We start from the raw sequence: 23,481 nt of genomic DNA, 5'->3' as shown, positions 1-23,481 counted from the left end.
ACCCCTCCTTTGCACACGTTGGGTTGGGGCATAAGTAGGCTGTAACCCAAAGGCTTCAAGGTAAAGCTGCAATACATTTGGTGACTCTGACAGTTCATGCTCTTCCATCCACTTTGCATCCATAGACGGTTAGTTCTTAAACTTCACCAAATAGCATCTTGCAACTTGTCCTTTAACTTTTCTATCCTTATGTGCCAAAACTTGCTCAGGTACCAGGATCTCATCAAGTTCCTCAACTTCTGGCTGATCCTCATCCGGCATATCTTCTGGCACATCACCCACGAAGGGTCTTAGAAGACTCATGTGAAACGCATTATGAATCTTCCATGCATCAAGCAATTTCAACCTATAAGCCACATCGCTAATCTTGTCAAGCATTTGAAAAGGCCCATAGTAACGCATATTGAGCTTAGGAAACAGTCGTTCCTTGCCCTTCATCTTCTTTAACCTTGCCTTTTCGAACCTTAACAGAACCCAATCACCAAGTGATAGTAGCAATTCACGACGGTGACGATCAGCAGCCTTTTTCTGCTTTGCCTGAGTCTTCTCCAAGGCAACTTTAATTTTCTTATACATCTCATCCATGTTCTCAACATATCAATCTACCTCAAAGATCTTGTCCTTTGTATGCAGAATGGGAGGAACCTTTTTGCCGCCTTCAACAATCTCAAAAGGTGCTTTGCCAGTAGACGAATGCACCGTATTATTGTACGCATACTCAAGCATAGGCAAATACTGTTCCCACTTGCCCTTATTATCTGACACACAGCATTTCAGCAGATCTAAGACAGTAGAATTAGCCTCTTCTGACTGTCCATCGGTTTGTGATGAAACGAAGACGAGAACTTGCGTGTAGTGCCCATGTTCTCAAACAATCCTCTCCAAAACAAACTGGTCATGCGAGGATCACGATCACTGATAATCGATTGTGGCATACCATGGTACTTACACATTGTACATGAACAAGCGTGCCATCTGATCAGATTTTATCTTCTTCCTGACAGGGATAAAATGGGCCTGCTTGCTGAACCTGCAGATAATGGTCCATATACCATCATTCCCTGTTGGAGTTCTTGGAAGATCAAAGATGAAGTCCATAGCAATGCTTTCCCATGGCTTATCCGGAATCGGCAGTGGTTGTAACAACCCTATGGCCTTTTGCCTGTCAAACTTGACCTTTTGGCAAACTATGCATGCTCGCACAAAGGCATCCACGTCTCTCCTCAAGGTAGGCCAATAGAAGAATGTCTCTACCGCTTTAATTGTTGCATCATTGCCACGATGCCCTGCATACGGTGGGACATGACTCTCTTCCATGACCTTATGTCGCAGTGGCCTAGTGACACAAAGTCTGCCATACATCATCATAAAACCATCTCTGAGGAGGTAGTGCTCGTGATGTTGCCCCTCTTGTAATTGTTCAAAGATCCTTGCAAAATCTTCATCAGCAGTATACTGTTCCTTCATGTCATCTAACTCATGATGATAAGGAATTGACACAGCTGAAATTTGTGGCTTTCTTGATAATGCATCAGCCACAACATTCTTCTTACCTCCCACATGCATAATCTGGAAGTGGAACATGGAAAGAATGTTTGCCCATCGCACATGCTTTTCGGATAACTTTGACTATGTCAAGAAGTATCACAAGGTGTGATGATCTGTTTGGACAACAAAATCAGCACCTAAGAGGTAGTGCTTCCAGCTAGAAAGCACATGAATCACGGCCAAGAGCTCTTTCTCATAGACTTGCATCGTCCTCTCTGGCCCTTGCAAAATTCGGCTTTCATAAGCTACTATCCGTCCATCTTGCATTAACACTGCTCCGATGCTACTACCACACGCGTCACACTGGACCACAAATGACTTCTTGAGATCTGGCAAAACAATAACTGGATTTGAAGTCAACTTTTCCTTTAAGAGACTAAAAGCTGAAATTTCTTTTTGGGTCCATCTGAAAGTGACCTCTTTCTTTTGCAAAGCGTGAAGAGGCGATGCTATCTCTGCAAAATTTCTGATAAACCTTGTCACAAAGTGATGACGTGGCGGACAGCAAAAACCCTAATTTCTGCCAGAAACCCTAAAATTCCTGCAAACCCTAATTTCTGCCAAAAACCCTAATTTCCGGAAATCGCGGAGGATGAAAATGATGAGCGACGCAAATTTTGCTTTTTCGCTACACAATGAGAAGAGAATGCTTTTTCTTTCAAGTTTTGACTCTCTGTGAGAGAGAGAGAGCAATTGCTTTTGATTTGAAGCTTTTGGGGCTCTGCTTTTGGGCATCCCTTGTAACCTTTAAATTAGTGGTGAGGGCCTCACTTCTCAGAGCATCTGGACGCAGAGTCTGAGAGTGAATCCCGACCCACTCTCTTGTACTTTGAACTGATTAATACAAAAAGAAATACCGAAAGGGGCGCCAGTCTTTGGGGCCAATATCTCTAGGCATGGAACTCCGTCGGGCCAATTGTTTTGAAGTATTTGGTGCTTTCGTGATTGATTCTTGACTTGGAAAGTCCAAGTCTGTTACAGTGGTATCAGAGCACGGCCGATTTCTCTTCTATGAGAAATTCGATCCCCAATTTTTTTTTCCGCGACACCTATGGCTTCACGCAAGGATCAGTCGACTCCCTCTGCATCTGGAGATGCGGACAGGGATCACAACGAAGATTCCGGCAAAGAGTATGGCCCGCCTCGGCCTACTCAGGCGGAGCAGCAAGAGATGGAGCGTCGCCAGTTGATCGGCGATGCAACGAAGATGATGCTCAATTTTGCGAAGGACCCAAAATTTGCAAAATATATGAGCGAGACTTCTTTTCGAGAAGTGCATGCGCAGTGGCAGAAAACCACTACACCCACTCTCAAGAAACCTTCTGCTCACAAGAAATATTCAGAGAAGGAATTAGAAGAGGTGGTTGATGCACGGATTGCTCAGCTTTTTGACGCGCAAAAGAAAGCCAAAAAGCACAGCAAAAAGCAAAAGAAAGAATTGACTTCCCGGAAAATTTGGGTCGTCAGTCGACTTTTGACAAGGCAAAGAAACGGAAGAAGCGTGTTCGATTTGAAGGAGTACCCAGTTCTTCTTCTTCTTCATCTGAGAGTTCTTCTAGCTCTTCAGATTCGAGCGAAGAAGACAGAAAAGGTAAAAAGCGAAGCAAGGAACAAAGCTTCGGAAAGGGCAAGAAAAAGGCAAAGAATGCTACATCTCGCCCAGAGGCTGACAGTCCTACTGAGGACTCGTCTACAAACAGCTCAGATTCCAATGACGGAAACTTTTATGCGAACAAGAAGAATTTTTACAAAGCTAACCAGTATGACTTTCTCGAAGATAAAAGCAAGAAAGTCCGAGAGTTTAAGGAAGGTGGCCACTCGATCAAGTTTGATACTTTTTCAGGATACTCAAATGCTTCGAAGGCTTTGTCTTTTATACAGATGCTTCGAAGGCTTTGTCTTTTATACAGCAGTTTGACATCGCTTTCGCGAGAGGCTGCTATTCAGAGCACTCCAAGATTCAGAGAGCTGCCTCTTACTTTAAGGGGAATGCTCATACTTGGTGGTCCACGCTTCTTTTAAACAAGACTGCGCCATTTAAATGGCTGAAATTTAAGAAGCTTTTATTTCTTCTTGGTTGACACAAGAATATGAACGAGATATACGAGCTGCTTGGAACCATCTTCGGATGACCAAGAAAGATACAATCAATGCTTACTGTGAAAGATTCTGGAGCTCTTTTCTGCCCGCCTCTTCATTCAAGAAGATCTCGTTCAGAGAACAGATTGAGCGGTTTACCTTGAGTCTACCTACAGAGATCCGAGATCACTGCTTGGAACAGAAGTCAGCTTCTATTCAGGAGTTGATGAGTCATGCGAAGTGGGGCTTTGCCATTCACTCTGGCAGTCTGACCTACCCCACAGATGAGGCCATGACACAACGAGCTGAACAAACTTCTGGGAATGAAAGTAGAAAGAAAAAGAGCAACCCGGAGAAAAAGGATGCACGACCCAAGCTTACTCCTGAGGAAAGAGCTCGCTTCATCAGAGAGGGGAAGTGCTTTGGATGCGGGGAACATGGACATATCTCTGCGAAGTGCTCTAAAAAGACACAGAAAAAACAGAATGATAAAGACGATGACAAGCCTGAGAGTTCGAGAGCAGCTGAGGAACGTGGCAGAAAAGGCAGATAGAAAAGCAGAACTGGTATTGCATGGCATGGGACCTGCCAGGGTAGTTTTCGTACGTCGAACGGAACCTGTCGTTCTGTCCGGCCGGACCCGTCCCGTCCCGTTCGTTCCGTCCGGTCATTTTTTTTCGGCAGTTTATGACCGTTGCAATTTTTTGACCGTTTGCAACGTCCACTTTGTAGGCCTTTTGGAGCCGTTTACGGGCAGTTTTGAAGCCAAATGCAAGCCCATGGCCCATGGGCCATTGCCATGCTTATTGCCCAATGCCCATTGCTCAAGCCTCACATGCTCTTTCTCTCCTATTTAAGCAACCCTTCCCCTTTGTTATCCAACACAACCTACAACTACAAGCTACATTGTACAAGCTTTAGCCCTAAGCCTCTCAATGCTCTAGCCTCTCATCATCCATGTGCTTCCATTGAAGCTCTCAAGTGGGCTCAAGCTCTCGAGTCTCCATTGGGTCTACCATCTCTCTCCTTCAAGCTCCCTTGGGTGACGGGTCTCTCCTTCAAGCTTCCTTGGGTCTACCGTCTCTCTCTCTCCCTCTCTCTCCCTCTCTCTCTCTCTCTAATCTATTGATACATCATACATCATACTAGTTGCTACTAGCTACATACTACATAATGCCGCCTCCTCTTCATGAAGCCTTTGAGAAGCATTGCCAATATTTTGAGCGGGTGGGGGGCAAGCAAAACTCTTGCAAGTGGTGGTGCAAATATTGCCCAAAAGCTATGACCTCTTCCGTCACCCGTCTCATCATCCACTTGACAAAGATGGGAGGACAAGCGGAACCATGTCCTAATATCCCCGAAGATATCCTTGCGGAATGCAAGAGAAAGTATCTTCCATTGAAGACACGCAAGGGTAGAGTCACCTCGGATGAGTTCGTGTCGCCGGATGTTGATAGCTCCGATTCGGAGGAAGAGGCCTCTCCAACTATGTCCATGGCTACCAGTGCCACCGCGGCCTCATGTGATGGTAGTGCCTCCTCCAAGAAGTCCAAGAAGTCCAAGGGGTCTTCAAGTGATGGTGGCCAGCCTCCGAAGATGGCAAAGCAAACTTCTCTTGCGAAATCGGTGGGTGGATGCTCCGGCCCCTTGTCTTTCCTCAAGGAGAGACAAAGAATCGCGGAAATAGAGATTGCCCGCACGGTGATTGAATGCAATCTCTCCTTCAACATTCTTCGGTTGGAGCGATGGAAGAGGATGATCATAGCAATTGCGGCGGTTGGTCCATGCGAAGGGTGGACGGGTGTGTCATACCATGACATGAGAACAAAGAAGCTTGATGAAGAGAGGGCAAGGATTGACAAGTCACTTGAGCCCGTACGTGCGGGTTGGGCAAAGTATGGATGCTCTATCATCTCCGACGGATGGAGCGACCGCAAGAAGAGGGGCATCATCAACATTCTTGTTTCTTGTCCTCTTGGCACGTACTTCTTGCGGCCGGTGGATGCGGGTTCGAGAGGGAAGAAAGTGACCGGGGCATTCATTTGGAAGCACATCCGCCAAGCCATTCTTGAGGTAAAACCCTAAATCGAGCCTTTATGTCTTGAGCAATTGCCAATGAGTCCTATGTTTTAATTTTTAAGTTTTAACTCTTCTTGTCACAAATGCCTCTTGTGTAGGTTGGTGCGGAGCATGTCGTGCAAGTGATTACCGACAATGCTTCAAATTGCAAGGCAATGAGTAAGAGGCTAGAGAAGGAATTTCCATCCATAGTATGGACTCCATGTGCCTCTCATTGCCTTGACCTTCTCTTTGAAGACATAGGGGAGCTAGGTTGGGTGAAAGATATCCTCAGCCAAGCACTCTCCATCATCAATTTCATCAATGGCAAAGTGAGGGTGCTTGCCATTTACCGCACCTACTCCGACCTTGAGTTGAAGAAGCCATCGGCCACTCACTTTGCCGCCATGTGGCTACTTCTAGAGCGGCTCTATGATGTGCAAAACAAAATACAAAAGACCATGGTCTCCGATGAGTTTAAGGAGTGGATGAATGGAGAGTCCGCCGCTTCCCAACAAGATGCAAAAGCCATCCAACGGCTTTGCTTGCGGGAGGAGTTTTGGCAAGAAATTAAGGGTCTTGTTGTTGCGATCTTGCCCTTGTACAAGGCTCTCCGCATGACCGACATGGAAGGGACAACTATTGGGCTTCTATGGCACTTCATGGAGGAAGCTTACAAGGAGATTGAGAAGTCTACAATCCTAGATGGGGCTCCCGATGGAACACGGTATAAATACATATTTATTATTACATAATACATTCTCTATATATCTAAATTCTACATGCTTGTTTCTCTACTTAGTACATTTCCTCTCTCTTCTTGTAGTGATTACCTCGAGGACTCTCCCAAGAAAGACGACAGTCTCCTCCTAATCACAAAGCGGTGGGATTGGATGAAGAGACCTATCCATTACTTTGCGGCTCTCTTGCATCCGGCTTACAAGAAGCCCGAACTCTTTGCAAATCAAGAGCTTATTGAGGAGCGCAACAATTACCTCTTTAAGGTACTAAAAGAAGAGGACATTGGAGCATTTCTCCAAGAGGTAATCAACTATAGCGACCAACGAGGCACCGCATTTACTTCCAACTTGTGTTGGAAGCGGCAATCCTTGGTAAAGCCTTTATTTTGGTAGGAGAGCTTTGGCTATCAATTGCCTACTCTCAAACGACTTGCTTTGAGGGTTCTTGGCCAAGTAAGCGACAAGCCTCAAACTTTTACATTTTGTGCTTAATCTCTTCAACTATAGTCTCTTATAGCTTATGCCTCTCTTGATGTGTTTTAGGATTGCTCATCGGGAGCATGTGAGCGTAATTGGTCCGCATACTCCCTCATCCACACCAAAATCCGAAACAAGCTCTCAACGAAGCAATTAGAGCGACTTATCTATTGTCGCTCCAATTTACGCATGTTGCGCTCTATGCATGAGATGCCTATGGCTCGACAGGTATAAATTATAAATTATAATCACGACTCACTCCATTTTCTATACTCTAGAGTCTAGTCTTTAATTAGTTTGAATATACTAATTATGTTTTCATTGTCCAATGTTGTAAATGTCAAATAGGTCAACGTGGATGAGCTCACACTTACGATTGACACTCTAAAGAGTGTCAATAAAGAGAAAGACCCTGAGGAGCAAATGATTTTTCGTGAGCTCTACTTGGAGCTTGAGGAGATTGATCGCCGGGTTTCTCGCACACGATCACGCAAGAAGGTCGTCATCCATGGAGTTACATCGGCTACAAGAGGCAGAGGTGCCAGGGCTACAAGAGGTAGAGGCAAAGCATCAACAACACCCACGGAGGCTCCTAGGACCTATGTGCGGCGAGGCTCCGGAAGCGGCTCTTGTGCGGCAGCCATCACTATGGAGGATAGAGAGCCTCGAGAGCCAGAGTATGATGATGAAGGCAACCTCATTAGTGATGGAGATTATGAGCCGTCATCCTTCGACTCTTGTGAGGAAGAGGATGATGTTGATGAGCAAGGCTCAAAGGAGGAAGATGAGGAAGATGATGAGAGCACTAGTGACTAGTGACTTTACTATTTAGTCTCTCTATTATGGTGTGCCACTTTTTGAGTACTTTGTAGCCCTTGCCACTTGGTCCCCCCACTTTTTTGTATTCCTTGCCACTTTTTGAGTACTTTGTAGCCCTTGCCACTTGGTCTCTACTTATCAAATTTCAATGATCATTTTGGTTTATGTAATGCTCATTCTCTTTAGTCTTTGAGTCTTGACTCTTTACATTGTAGTATTGTAACTACTAACTTGTAATCTATACAAATGTCAAGTTTCTATAAGTAAGTATTAAGGCCTAAGCCTTAGGCCCTTAGACTTGAGAATTATTTGTTTTTTTAAATTTGAACGTACATAACGTCATCGTACATCATAAATTTTTTTAGTTCGTTTAGTACCGCACATCATCGTACGCGTACAAAACGTACGGGACCGTACGAGACTACTATGGGACCTGCACCGAATCTAATGAATGAAAGTACAAACTTTGCCGCTTTTGGGGCACAGTGAAGGATCCGGAAGCTCTTTTGAAGGAGCCAAGGCCAACTTCTTTTCACTTGGAATTGGCGGCTCGATTTGGAATTACGCCCAACAGACTGACGCCATAGGCGGAGGTAGTTCGACTGGCAACCGGATGGGATGTTGCCATTACACCGAGCATTGGCAAACTTTGTTTGCAATGACAGAGGTGTTCAGGGCACGTGAGTGACGTTCTACTCAGGATCCCTTGGTACCACAAGAACTACGCCGTGGTTGACTACCGGGCCGAGAAAGCGACTTTGATAAATGAAGGGCTTAGAGATTGTACTTGATGAACTTCAGTTTCTTACTCATTCTTTTGGGAGAGAACTGAACGATGGATAAAGGTTGAATATGTTTTGACCTGATCAAAAGAACGCCAAGATTTTTTCTCCACACTCATGCCGATTGCTTTTTAGAGGGCCTGAAGATCAAACCATTGATCTGATACCTGGAAGCACGCCACCGAACCGGTCACCTTACCGTGTGAGCTGAGTACAAAATGAAAAGATTATGAACCCAGTGAAAGAACTCTTGGAAAAGGGTCTTGTCCAGCATAGTACTTCACCGTATTGCTCTCCACTGTTGTTGGATTTGAAGAAAGACGGATCTTGGAGAATGTGCATCGATTATAGCGCTCTCAACAAAATCACCATCAAGAACAGATTTCCGATTCCTAGGATTGTTGATATGCTCGACAGGTTACAGAGATCCTCGTGCTTTAGCATGATTGACTTGAAGAGTGGATATCATCAGATCCGAATCGCGCCGGGAAACGTCTACAAGACAGCCTTTCGGACGACTTTTGGGTTATTTGAGTTTTTGGTGATGCCTTTTGGCTTAACCAATGCTCCTGCGACATTTAACCGGATGATGGACAGGATTTTTCAAGAGTACAGGCTATTTGTTGGCACTTTCTTTGATGATATCATTGTTTTCTCCAAGAATGAAGCAGACCACAGAGATCATATGCTTCAGAGATACATTTTTTTGGGGACACTTTGTCTCAGCAACAGGAGTGCAAATGGATTCGGCCAAGATAGACACTATCTGTGATTGGCCCGATTTGAAGAATGTCCATGAAGTTGAAAGCTTCTTGGGACTGCGTTCGTACTACAGACGGTTCATTCGAAAGTTTGCAAAGGTTGCTTCCCCTTTGCATATCTTGATACAAAAAGGAGTCCCTTTCTCGTGGGGATCCACAGAGGTGACTGCCTTTCAGACATTGAAAGAGAAATTGACTACAGGACCCGATTTGACTTTTGCCGGACTTGCAGAAGTCATTTGAAGTATTTTTTGATGCTTATGGTCGTAGTCTGGGTGCGGTCTTGATGCAAGAAGGCCATGTCATTGCTTACGAGAGCCGATTGTTCTCTAGGCCGGAGATGACAGCACAGATTTATGAGAAAGAGCTTTTGGTGGTTATCCATGCTCTTACTCAGTGGCGGCATTACCTACTCGGAGCGGATTTTATTGTCTTTACAGACCATCAAAGTTTGCGCTACTTCTTGCCACAGAAGCAGCTTTCGGAAAAGCAGATGCGGTGGGCGAACATCTTGTCACAGTTTCACTTCCAGATTGTTCATGTGCAAGGACAGAAGAATGTGGTGGAAGATGCTTTGTCTCGGAAGCCATTGGTTCTGGCTATTTCCGCGATACATCATAGGAGCTTCAAGGATATGGTCGATTAGTATGCCACAGATACAGATTTTGCAGGTATTTTCACACAGATACGGGATGGGGAGACAGTAGCTGGATACTCCCTTCGGGAAGGCTACTTGATGAGAAAGACTATGTTGTACGTTACACAGCCGTGCGGTAAAAGGTTATGACTGAATGCCACTGTCCACCTTTTACGGATCACCGCGGCATTGCCACCACCATGAAGGGGTAGAGAGATACTTCTTTTGGCCGAGACTCAAAAAGGATGTGGAAGAGTTTGTGTGCAGTATGCCAGAAGGTCAAGTTTGACAGGCATAAGGCACAGGAATTGTTACAGCCTTTACCCATAAGCACCCGCCCCTGGGAAAATATTGAAATGGATTTCATTTTTGATCTCCCGAGAACACAGAATGATCACGATGATTTTCCGATTACATGGCACGTCTGAGACGATTCTCACCGACAGAGACCCTAGATTTATGAGTTTGTTTTGGAAGGCAATTTGGGAGAACATTGGCACGCAGTTGCAGTTCTCGTCATCGTTCCACTTGCAGACTGACGGGCAATCTGAGATTGCCAATTCAATGGTTTTAGATTTATTGAGCTTGTATTCCGGATCAAAAGACTCAATGGGAAAAGAACTTACCTTTGGTGGAATTTGCCTACAATAACAAGATACACTCTTCGACGGGGAAGACGCCATTTGAGATTGTTGAAAGTGCTGCGAAGGTTCCATCCTTCCTGAGCACGAAAGATTAGATATTTGAAGCGGATGAATATTCGCGAGATTTGGATACGGCTTTTGCCAAGGTTCACGAGACTTTGCAGAAGTCTCAAGAACGACAGAAAAAGGCAGCGGATCGCCATCGTCGCGACTTGAAACTGAAGGAGGATGATTGGGTGCTCTTACGTTTTGAGAAGGCACGCCTAAGAAAGAAAAAGAGAAAGGAGAGGCTTTTTCCAAAGCTTAGTATGCGATACTACGGACCTTTCCAAATTACTGACAAGATAAATGATGTCTCCTTCCCATTGAAACTGCCAGATACTTGGAGGATTCACAATGCATTGCATGTGAGTCTCTTGAAACCTGTTAAGGGTGATGTGCCTGATGATGGGGAGCCTGATGAGCAACCCGCAATGGAAGAAAACAAGGAGACCCTTGTTCTTGAACAGATTTTGGCACATACGGATACGAAGAAAGGTAAGAACTTTCCTCCATTTGATGCGAAGTGGATGAAGGAGGAGGACCTAGCACATACTCCTCGGATTGTGAAACTTTACCTCGATGTTTTGGTTTAGCATAGTCTACTCCAAACAGAACCCAGAACTCAGCTTGGCCGAAGATCTAGTGCAGTGGGATGCACAAGAGGGGAGTTACTCCGCTCCTTTGTCAACAGATGCCTCGATTTTGATACTCGAAGTCATTGATGTCTCTTTGAGCTTCAGGGATACTGAGAGCTGACAATATTCTGCTGGATGACTTTATGAAATGGAATTCCTGATAATGATACTGATTTGTTCTTGACTTCTTGTGAGTGTAGGAACTGATAGACAAAATGACTGCAGCATTTTGGTCTGATTGATCTCGAATAGACATGGTTGCAATAAGGGTTAGTCAATCGGACATCGATGAGGTCCCGATTGGACCTAGATGTGATTGCTATCTACATTGCCAATAAATCATGGTCTAAGATCCGAATGAATGTTGAATGTCATGTGATGTTTGGTGATGTCCTGTGATGTCGTGTGATGTGACTGTCAATTTTGTACATGTGCTAGATGTGTGTTCCTAGTATGTAGGTACTAACAGTCAATGTCTGCTAAGATGGTTTATGGCTTTTGTCGGTTTTGCAGGCGTAATCGCGGTCGATTACAATGCTTTCAAGAGGGGGGTATGTCACAAAGTGATGACGTGGCGGACAACAAAAACCCTAATCTCTGCCAAAAACCCTAAAATTCTTGCAAACCCTAATTTCTGCCAAAAACCCTAATTTTCGAAAATCGTGGAGGATGATTAAAAAAATTAAATGATGAGCGATGCTTTTTCTCTACGTAATGAGCTTTCAAGTTTTGACTCTCTATGAGAGAGAGCAATTGCTTTTGATTTGAAGCTTTTGGGGCTCTGCTTTTGGGCATCCCTTGTAACCTTTAAATTAGTGGTGAGGGCCTCACTTCTCAAAGCATCTGGACGCAGAGTCTGAGAGTGAATCCCGACCCACTCTCTTATACTTTGAACTGATTAATACAAAAAGAAATACCGAAAGGGGCGCCAGTCTTTGGGGCCAATATCTCTAGGCACGGAACTCTGCTGGGCCAGTGCAAATCTATTGTGATCTGTGAATTGTTTTGAAGTGGTTATTTTGTGCTGTCGCGATTGATTCTTGACTTGGAGTGTCCAAGTCTATTATTACAAACCTTCTATAGTAGGAACACAATCCCAAGAAGCTTCTGACATCGTGCACAGTCTTCAAGTCTGGCCATGTCTTGATAGCTTCGACCTTTGCGGGATCCATTCTAACACCATCCTTTGAGACTATGTGGCCAAGAAAGTGGATCTCTTCAAGGAAGAATTCACTTTTCTTAGGATTGACAAGTAACCTGTGACTGCGCAGCTCTTCGAACACAATGGTCAAGTGACGCCTATGCTCCTCTTCATTCTTCGAATACACTATCATGTCATCGAAGAACGTCCCAACAAACTATTGATGCGAGCGGAAAATCCGGTCCATCATTCTGTTGAACGTGGCAGGAGCATTTGTTAGCCCAAACGGCATCACTAGAAACTCATAAAGACCAAATGTCGTTCTAAACGCAGCCTTGTGCACATCCTCTGGCCTTATACGAATCTGATGGTACCCACTCTTAAGGTCTATCCTGCTGAAAATTGCAACACCCTCTAAACGATCGAGAATATCATCAATTCTAGGAATAGGAAACCTATTCTAGATGGTATTCTTATTCAATGCACGATAATCAATACACATGCGCCATGAGCCATCCTTCTTTTGCACTAGGAGCACTGGGGAGCAAAAGGGTGAAGAACTAGGCTGAATCAGCCCCTTCTCTAATAACTCCTCAACCTGGCCCATAATCTCTTTCTGTTGCGCCGCGCTAACCCTGTAGGGAGGTCTATTTGGTGGGCTACATCCTGGCACCAAATCTATCCGATAATCCTCAGGTCTCTCTGGCGGCAATTGCGGCGGTAATGAATCAGAAAAACTGTCACTAAACTTTTGCAAAAATGCTGACCTTTCTTTATCTAACACAGATAAATTTGACTGATCACTATCTGAGACATCACGTGCAAAAATCAAGTACACAGAAAGATGATTCTTTATTACAGAAGTGATAGCAGAAGCAGATACAATAGGGACTGACTCTCCTTTAAGCTTTACATCCAAGATGTGAGTTTTGCCCCTATGCTGTACAGTGATCTTTTTGTTGTAGGCATCCAAGACTCCATGCACTCGGAACATCCACGGGATCCCCAACAAGGCATCACAACCTTCCAGCGGCATGATGTAGAACTCTTCTGTGTCCACATATGACTGGATATGCAGACGCAATTTTCCAATGATGGGAGTAACACACTCTGAGTGGCCAGGACATGCCAACCCTGCCTCTGCTGTGTACCCCATCTCTTCAGCTCCGATGCCCAGCTTCATAGCTAACTCTGGTGAGATAAAGTTGGCTTTGGCACCTGGATCAAAGAAGATGAGTGTCGTCTGATCCCTAACTTTACCCCATGCCCTACATAACTCACTGGCATATGTGTTGGGCCTGTCACCCACCATGTCTGGCACTAAACCTGCCGTGGGTTTAGGCTTCTTGCCTTTCTGGTCTTCTTTATCCTCTGAGTCAGCTGGTCTTTTCCTTTGTGGACAATTGATAGCAAAGTGACCAGGCTGCTCGCATATAAGCATTTGTTCTCAACCATTAGGACCTTCTTTTCCTCAAGCGACTTGCGCACAAAAGGCTTCCTTTTCTGTTTCTTTGCCTGCGCTCCAGAGGCCCCGGCTGAATCCTTGTCTTTGGTGCCCTTTTCTGACCCCTGTGACGCATCAGGAGCCGTTTTCACAAAGGGCTTCTTCGCTGAATTTTTCTTTTGCTGCCCTCCTTTGTCGCTGCTCAGAAATCCACTGTCCTCTCCTTTCAACAAGGCAAGACCAGTGTTCGCAACTTCCATAAGCTGAGTGAGGGTAGTTCTTTGTACAGTAATCGCAAAGCCCTTTAGGCGGCCCACAACGGTACTTCTCTATCTGCTCTGTCAATGGCACAAATCTGTAGGAGGTCACTGAGAGTAACGCTTTACAAAACGTCCTATTGTACTTCAGCAAGCTCTTGCATGAAGCTGAAGTAAGCTGGTGCCAATCTGTCATGACGTCGGCTTCAAATTCATTTGACAACCAAGCAAATGCAAACATTTGCTTGAAGTAAACCCAAGTGGCGGGTGCCTGTCCTTGCATTAACAATGTCGTCCACCATGTAAGCGCATTGTCCTTTAAGAAAGTAGCAGCTTTCCTAACCTTCGAGGCCTCTGTAAAATTCCCTCCCACATAAACTGTATCAAACTGCTGGAGGAAAGTGAGGGCCTTTGTCTTATCCTCGAAACCACTGAAGGTACTGAACTTTACACCTGCACCACCTTCTTTGTAAGCCTTCGCCTTCTCTAGTGCCCCTAAGTTGTCATAAGGGATGGTCTGCAACATGGGCACTGTAGTAGGCATGATCGGCACATCTTGGCCATTCACATTTTGCGTCAGAGGTGCGATCTCTGGCTGCTGTCCAGAAAAACCAGCCATGCCAAAATGACTTCGTGGCACCCCAAACTGGCTGTGGTTGCTCTGAAAACCCTGTTGCATGCCGATACTACCATACATGGGGTTTGGCATGATGCCTTGCATACCCCCGAACACTGTTCCTGGCATGTACGGCTAACTTCCAAGCGCATAACCAGCCATACTTTGGAACACTGATCCACCCCCGAAATACCCAAGATGTACCGTGGGTGGTGGAAAAATTGAGTGCATAGCCTGGTATCCAGTTCCCTGTCCATTCAAGACAGGAAAAGCTGGCTCTAAAAGGTGGCGGGCTGAACTGGCATAACCTGTGGAATAGGCGCTCTAGCCACCTGTTCAAGCACAGGAGGAACGTGTTTTGGAGCCCCTGACTCCGCAACATGCGAGTGTTCCCTTTCCTCCTGAGCCGCATGAAGTACCTGGGCCTGAGCATCAACAAGCTCCGTAAGCGGCGTAGGTTGCCTCTTTTGCTGTTGCACTGGTGGCGCTTGCAAGAACTCCATAAACCTTGGATTCTGCACCAGATGAGAAAAGACATTCACCGCGGCAACTAACTGAGTCTTGAACACATTGATGCATGGTTTTTAGGACCCCTTCTGAAGATGCAGTAAAGGCACAGTCAGTTGTTGGGGAGATGAGGATACTCTAGTCCAAGGGATCTCGAAAATGAAGAAAAATCTACTTCACAAGCACCAAAGAGTAAAAAGTGCCATGGACAGAAGATACGTGGGAACGAGCTCTTATGCATGCCTACAACCTATATCTTACAGAATAGCCCATTCTAGGTGTGAATTTCTAGTGAAATTTACACGAGGATGTTCGTGTGGACTCACAGCACAGCATACTCCGTTTTCACTTTTTTACCGACGGTAAATATTTTTTACCTACAGTAAATATTTTTCACCTACATGGTAAATACAAATCACTTTTTACCTACAGTAACTTTTTTTACCCATGGTAAATATTTTTTACTGCACCATAAGTATTTGGTAGGTAACAGTTCACTGTTACTAGAAGCAGTGATTGGGCATCAACAATGCAGTTACAGGAGGAGAAAAGGGGAAAATCTTATGGTAAAGGTGAGTCAACAAGGATAAAGACTTTTGGGTTGAAGTCCCCAAAGAGTTGGTCTAACGGTAAGGCTTTGGCCTCTCAACCTACGAGTTGTGGGTTCAAATCCCCTGTTGGGTCACACTCTAGAGGGACACCTTGTGCTCACCTGGTGTTCACGTTACTAGGGCTCTTGCCCTTGGACACTCGAGTGCATCCTCCTCCTGGGGTGGGTCACCCGAGGAGGAGGTTCCTAGCTGGTTGCTACGAGTTCTCTCCGTCGTTCCCAGCATGTGGTGCATCAATTAGGTGGCCTTGGTGATGCCTACGCGTGGCTCTTGCCCGATGGTACGCGGCCCTTGCCCGACCATGTAACATGGCTAATATTTGGAAGGGATAAGCACCTCCCCCTGTGGGCCCTCTGGTGTGTCGAAAAAAAAAAAAAAACGACTTTTGGGTTGAAAAGAGACATGCTGATTTTTTCAAAGAACACATGTCAAAAGAAGCCATGGTTGAGGATCTTTTGAGAATTTGATATTCAGGAGGACCCAGCTGCCACCTCCCCCCCGCAGGCCCCCCCCTGACATGTGCAGAACCTCCAGTTTCAACAGCCACCTTACCTGCTCTTAAATGCTGGTCAAGGCCTTATCCCCATGTGTCACAATCAGAAAAATCAGCATTTACCCTCCCCTCTCACATCACTCTAGAGAATATCTTGATGGTGACATAACAGGTGACCTCAATCTGTTGACCACCCTAAGCAAAAAGTAACCCCAATCAGCGGATTTAAGCATGTTTATCCCTAATCCTAAACCCTCTCAGAAACCTATATAAGGAGGCCTTCTCTCACTCAAAACCAACACTTCACCCACTTCACCAAGCAGCGAAGCTATGACGACATTGCTCACAACGAGGAGCTATGGATGAAGCTCTACTCTCTCTCCCTCTCTCTCTCTCCCTCTAGTATGCTACATTACTAGCTCTAAAACCTAAATAAAGAGTCTTCTCTCATGCTCCATGGCCACCATCCTCGCCATCATTCTCTAAGGTATTGATGTGTTGCTAGTAGGATTATACCTACTTGCTGGGTTGATTGTTTTTGACAAGGGATTATGCCATCCTTGGCTTGCTTCTCTATATCCTTGTTATGTATGATCAGATGCCGTTGTATTGTTAAGCTGATGTCTTGTGTATATATATATGCTACATAAGGTCCCTAAGCTTCGTTTCTATGTGTTTTGCCATATGTTTTGATGCCATCATAATGCCAGAAGTCTCACTTGCCTATGTGCACTATGTGTGAGGTCCCTAAACCTCTTAATTTAGGGTGGTGCCCCCTTTGTTTTGTTCTTTGCTTGTTTGCATGAGGCGTGGTTTGTGGAGTGTGCACGAGTACAGAGGCCACCCGATTGCACTGCTCTTTTTCCCGCTATCAACATCATCCTCAAGTTGCCCAGTCATAAAGCCCTGTACTACTGGAGGGACATTCACGTTGACAGGAGGTACAGACTGACGTGGCCGTGAGCTCTCGCCAATCTCAAAAACCATAGGGATCTCCTGCCTGTCCTTTGAAGAGGAACCCTCTTTAATAATGCCCTTCCCTTTGTCAGCCATAGTGTAATCCCGCGTTCCTGCACTCTGTGTCTTTACCCAAAACAACTGAGGCTCACTCTTTGAGGAAAAAGTGATTGATGTCTCGGCAACGGAACCTTGAAACCGGCCCATGGTGGAGCGGTAGGCGTTCACTTTCACCCGAAAATCTTTACTTTAGACACACACAGAGTACTTTGCAAAGGTAACCTGGAACGGGGATTAACACCTAAGTACACACACGGCTCGGGAGCTAGAATGCTCAGAGCAGACGCCGACAACCTGTAGGCCCCAAATTTGGCGCCCCTTTCGGTATTTCTTTATTCTTTAACAAAGGGAATAAAACTTGTGATCTCCTACAAGCTGCCCTGCACAATCTAGGCTAAGAAACACCTGTCCTGGCCCGATTTCGGCAACATAACTGTACTAGGACGCTTCACAGTCAGTATCCCCACGCAATAGGTGACTTTCCCGACGCATACGGACACTTTGCAAAACCTGGCGAGAATCTGCAGCACGCTGAATTCCCTGTTTTCTGCCCCGAAAATGCGCCACTTCACCTCTACAGCGGTCCTCTCGCGTCCCCGAACCTCCTGGGGGTATTAGGGTCCGTTTAGGGTCGAAACCCTAAACCTGCAAAAATACACAGCAGGCTGTAATTCCCTGTTTTGGGCTCCGTTTCGCGTGCGGTCGCATCTGTAGCAAGACCTCGAGCTCCCGCACCTGTAGGGCTACTTGCCCTTTGAATCGGACGAGATTTCTGACGTGAAACCTCTCCGAATTCACCTATACCTGCGGGGGATTAGCCGCTAGCTAATCCAGTACCTATGCAAGAGGCTCTTGCCTCGGCAATCGCGCATGAACCCACATAACTGTACATTGGTCAAATGAAAAGCCCACTGGTGGGGCATAACATACTGCTCGTAGGGGAAGGGGGAAAGGAAACACTCCATAGCTATGGACCTGTGACAAAATGCAAAAGGAGGCTCTTCCCAGCTTAAAAATTCAGCGCCCATTTTTCTGGAAGAGGCAAGTTCATGAAATTTTGCCCCTTGGCGCATTTACAAGCATTTTCCCGTTTCGGGTCTACCGCTTAAAAATCTCCCGACTGGTCGCTCAGTTGACTTCGCGGCAGAGTTGTAAAATGTTCCCCTAGTCATACCGGAGGTAATGACGTGAACACATTTCACGGCCCAAAATAGCAGTTCCCTAAATTTTAGGAAATGATTCCGTTGGGCTTCCTATGGTCATCTAACCATCTATCCTCATTAGGACCGCATCCAAAAGTGCAATGTGGTACAATTGTCGGATACTTTCTGTTGGTAGTCACACCTTGACTTTAGGCCTTTATTGAGTTCACTTCCTAGTATCCACCAACTTGCTAAGTGCGACGGGGGGACCTATATGATCTTGCTCTGAGCCTAGACATCCTCTTACCATACAAATTCCAGTGCCGACCACTACCCATTTGCGGGTGAAACTACCGTTCACATTGGCCATACAATGTCTGACCGTTTGCTACTTCAAAGAAGAGGGTCTCAAAAATAAAACAAAACCCATTGGAAAGAAACCAACAACTAAAGTTAGCAGTTGCCACGTCCTCGTGACATAGTTAAGAGTTGCCACGTCCCGTGACACTAGCACTTTCTGGTAGAAGAGGCAACAGGAGCCAAGCTCAGCAGGCAACTTCTCAAGCAAGAACCTTGGTGGTTTCCCCTCCAAGCAAGAGCCATCCCTAGAGTTTTCAGCAAGAGGTCATCGCCCTCATCAACTTCATACCTAGCGTTTTCAGCAGGAGGTCATCGCCCTCATCAGCAGACTCCAGACATTGGCGTTTTTGCGTCAGGTAGCCATCGCCATCAGATCCCATACCTTGCATTTTCAGTGTTTGTATCACCGCTGGCAATCTGCAAACACCAGCGTTTTCAGCCCTTGTCATCGCCAGCAGATCCCCCATGCCTAGCATTTTTGGTCCTAGCAAGAACAGCCTCAGATTTCAGCCTTTGGACCATTGCAGAAGGTGATTTTCAGTCATAAAAGACCATCAGTTTCAGCCCTACAGTAGATGCAGATTTTCAGCTTTAAAGACCAGCAGAATCAGCGTTTTCCTTAGCGTTTTCGGCAACAGCAGATTTCAGCCCATAGCGTTTTTGGACAGCAGATAAAAGATTGCAGATTTCAGCCCTTAGGTCGGTTTTGCCATCCCCGTCGTCATCGCCGACATAGCCTAGACTTGCATAGTCCCATGCATTCAATTTGTACCAGTTTGTGCAATCATAAGTAGACCACTCTCGCCGACGAGAGTGGGGCCTTCGAAGGAGGGTTTTACGTCGTCTCTGGTGTCGTATCTCTCTTCTCTCTCTATCTCTCAGTCTCATACACTTGCACGCAGAGTGTCCATTCACTTTGTTTGTGATCATAGCATTCTCTCATTAAGAACGGAAGGCTCTACCTTCCATAAGAACGAAAAGGAACCTTGAGCACACTTCGGAGCACTCATCTTGAGCAAAGCGCAACATTCATTCCGCTGCACCTTACATTGGTATCAGAGCTTTGGCAGTGTTCTGTAACACTCAAGGAAAGAACCACAAGAATCACAAGAATTTTTTTGCGCGTTGCGGTCGCACGAACCCATGTTCGCTTGGGCGTATCGATTCCTAATCGTGTTTTTGAAGAGTGACAGGAATCCCAAGAAAGAAGGGCTTGTCCAGCCTCCCCTTGTGTCTCTTTTCACTCATTGAGAGCGGACCGTGCACTTAGCGCCCGGCCAATCGACATGAGGTGGGAAAAAGCAACCTTCGTGTGAGCGCAAGGCCACCAAGGAGTGCGCCCGCGGAAAAGAGTAGAACTTTGGTGAAGAGAAGATCCTTCTCAAACACAGATTGCAAGCGAAAGAAAACCCTCAAGAACTTGAAGACCCTCAAGAACTCAAGAACCTCAAGACCCTCAAGAACCCAAGTTCCTCGTGAACTTAAGAACCAAAGATCATAGTACATGGTCAGCACCCGAAGCGGAATGGATACTTCGCATACAGGTGATGAGCATGAGAGGCGAAGAAGAATGTTTCCCACCAGGAGGTTTTTCCGACCCTCCCCCTTCCCCATCTACGTCAAGGATTGCACTAACTCCTATGGAGGAGTTGGACCATATGTTTATGGAAAGGAAGTTAGAACGCGAAGCAAGAAATGCAAAAAGAACGGCGGAATTTGATCGTGAATGCAAAGAAAGAAAAGCAGAAATGGATCGCAGACACGCAAAAAGCAAAGCAGAAAGAGAAGCAGAAAGAAAGGCAGTCATAGAGCGTGAGCAAGAGTTCTGGCGACTCTTTTCTCAAGTTCAGGCACAGATGCAAGAGATTTGGGGAAAGGAGACTCTCTCAGTCTCTTCTTCTCCAAAGCATGACACACAAGATTTGCATGATGATTTGAATGACAATGATTTGCATGATCATTTGAATGATAATGATGAGCATGATGATTTGAATGACAATGATAAGCATGATGATTTGCATGATCAAGATGTGATTTCTCACAAGCATGATGATTTGCATGATCAAGATGTAATTTCTCACAAGCATGATGAGTTGCATGAAGATGACATGATTGTTCACAAGGATGATGTGTTAGTTGATGCTTTTTCTAGCGAAGCTCGCCTCGTTGCAGATTCGATCAATCACGAAGGATAGATCTTGGCTCTCGAGCCTAGGTCCGCAGAACCCCCTCAAGAAGAAGCGATCTTGGCTCTCGAGCCTAGGTCCAAAGAACCCTCACAGAAAGTATTATATGTTCGCATGATTCATACGCACGCATTGTTCGAGTGTTTCATTCATGATCGGTTCTTGTATTTTTGTCAGCGTCTTTATGTGATCCCTTTTACTAGGCATGACATATTGTACGTTGAGAACGTTTCACTCATGAATGAGCACAAATGTATGCGGATTGTTCATGAAAAGCTGAAAAGTATGCATTCAAGGTAGTCACATTCCCTGTCTCTTCCTTGGCATGACACATTCGTAGAACGAGCACATGAAAGTATGAGCACCACGCATGGGCATTTCCGTTGTGAATTGCCACAATTGATTGCTCTAGATCAAAAGAGAGAGATTGGATCTCATTGTTTGCGTGTGTGTGGTGAACGGGTTAGCACTCTGTCTCTTTGTTCATTTACATTGCATGCACAGTCTTTGAGGAAGACAAGATTTTTTCCACTCACTTTACATGGAATAGGCATGTTTATGGTTTTGTGTTGTAAATGGTTTCAGGAATAGGCATGTTTATGATTTTGTGTTGTAAAATCATCATGCAAATTTATGATTGTTGTTGTTGTTGGAAGTGCCTTGGGAATTATTTTGAGCATTGGATTTCCCCTTTGCATCATTTTTATCTTTGTTTTCCATGGGCTTGACATTACGTCTAGCCCCTTGATGGAAATTGATGCGTGAAGCAACCATGGTGTGGTGGATTACTTCGGTAATAGTACCGGGCCCTTGAGAGTTGATATATTCGGCCATCTCTTCAGGTAATCCCGCACAGAATTGTTGTCTTTGCTCGGCAAAGTCTATCTTTTGAAAGACAGTAGCTTTGAGATGTAAATCCCAAAACTTATCTACATACTTGTTGATAGACTCATGAGAGAGGAGCTTCAAGCCGCGCCATTCGGTAAGAACTTTATCTTTAGTATTGCTTGGAAGAAATTGCTTCATGATGGAAACTCGTAGAGTTTTCCATGTCTTTGGGGCTTCTCCATTGCCACGAAGGCTAGCCCACCATTGACGAGCTGATTTTTGGAAGTGCATAGCTACATGGCGTAGCTTGGAGGACTCTGTGAAGCCCTCGTCCCCAAAGGCCGCATCAAATTGCTGGATGAAGGCCAACACTTTGTCGGTAGCACCAAAGGTGCCATCGTAGGTAAGAAAAGAGATACTCTTTCCTCCCTCCTTGAACTTCTTTAGCTTTTGTGACCTTCGCCATGCAGGAAATGATTTGTGATGCCCTCCCCTCTTGTATTCTCTAGGAGAATAGCCATAACTTTCATCGGAAGAGAAGGAAGGTGAAGAAGAAGGAGAAGAGGGTGACCTCTTCCTAGCCCTTTTCTTCCTTTGTTTCCTCTCTTGCCTTTGAGAGTGATGAGGAGAAGGACTATGGGTTGCTCTTTTCCTCTTGGGAGGAGTAGGTGATCGTCTAGACCGCCTTCTTCGTGGAGCCACATCTTCAGAAGAACTTAGACTTTCATTGCTTTCTTTCTCTTTGGATTCCTCCTCTCGAATGGGAGAGAGTCTTCTTTTGGGGGTCTCTTCAAGAGGCCTCCTAAGCTCTCTCTCCTCTTGGAGAGGAAGGGAAATTCCATAGGCACGAAGTTGTTGAGTAACTTCGGCTTGCAAGGTAGGGTTGCCCATAGCTTGTTGCAACCTAGTCACAAGATAATTCACAAACATGGGAGCATCATCATTAGCACCTTCATGTGCAAAATCAAAGCTATCAATGTTCATTCTACTCTCTTGATTATTGTCAGCCATGTTAACAAAATTTTATGTATGTACTTAGTGTATGCTTTGGCAATTCAAAACCTTAGTTGCCACTCCTCTTAGCCTTTGAAAATCGGCTCTTAAGTATCTACACCCACGGCTCAAAGTGGTTAATTATAGAGAGTAGAGGAGTAGGTCTAACATAGCAGAGTTGCCAAGGGCTAGCTCCTTTCGGACTTCTTATGGCTCAATAATGGTAAAGCCGTAGGCAAGTCTAAAAAGACTCCATTATTAAGTCCAAAGCTCCCGAGGTGTGCACCATCCCCCACATAGTGGGCTTAACAAAACCGGTATTAGATCCCAGTTCCACTTACTCTATTATAATTAACAACATCAACCATTTATAGGCTACTTAAGGACCTCTCTTCTTAAGCAAGAAAAGAGAAACCAAATGCTCTGATACCAATGTAATGGAATTTGCCTATTCAATTTGAGAATAGCGGAATTTAATGAGAGTACTTTCAAGAAATGATTTTGTGAGCATAGCGGGTATACATAATTGAAGATAGCAACATAATCATAGCAATTAGTTAACTTGGCATAGACAATACTTTTGCAAGAGAGAGAGTTTAGAGAACATGACAACAATTGAGGACCGGATTTATGTGGAGCCGGTCCCCCCTCCAATAGGCATTTG

At 45.3% G+C, this 23,481-nt stretch overlaps 3 protein-coding genes across 3 annotated transcripts in view; 2 read left to right on the top strand and 1 right to left on the bottom strand.

Moving 5' to 3' along the window:
• The window catches only part of LOC147434261 (uncharacterized), a 73,977-nt gene that overhangs the window by 30,091 nt on the left and 20,405 nt on the right, over positions 1–23,481 (bottom strand). The window lies entirely within an intron of this gene.
• On the top strand, positions 4,801–6,917 carry LOC147434263 (uncharacterized). Its single transcript, XM_086490649.1, has 4 exons — positions 4,801–5,652; positions 5,805–6,412; positions 6,512–6,728; positions 6,819–6,917. Exons 1-4 carry the CDS (start codon positions 4,801–4,803, stop codon positions 6,915–6,917), a joined length of 1,776 nt encoding a protein of 591 aa, XP_086346775.1.
• On the top strand, positions 6,827–8,070 carry LOC147434262 (uncharacterized). The gene is made up of 2 exons (XM_086489914.1): positions 6,827–7,130; positions 7,251–8,070. The coding sequence occupies exons 1-2, from the start codon at positions 7,092–7,094 to the stop codon at positions 7,716–7,718; spliced, it is 507 nt and encodes a 168-aa protein (XP_086346040.1). The 5' UTR covers positions 6,827–7,091; the 3' UTR covers positions 7,719–8,070.

Source organism: Adiantum capillus-veneris, chromosome 19 (genome assembly GCF_014529385.1).
Source record: "Adiantum capillus-veneris isolate H3 chromosome 19, ASM1452938v2, whole genome shotgun sequence".
Classification (NCBI taxonomy): Eukaryota; Viridiplantae; Streptophyta; class Polypodiopsida; order Polypodiales; family Pteridaceae; genus Adiantum; species Adiantum capillus-veneris.
Note: the sequence above shows the minus strand (reverse complement) of the source record. Positions and strands in the feature narration are given on the sequence as shown.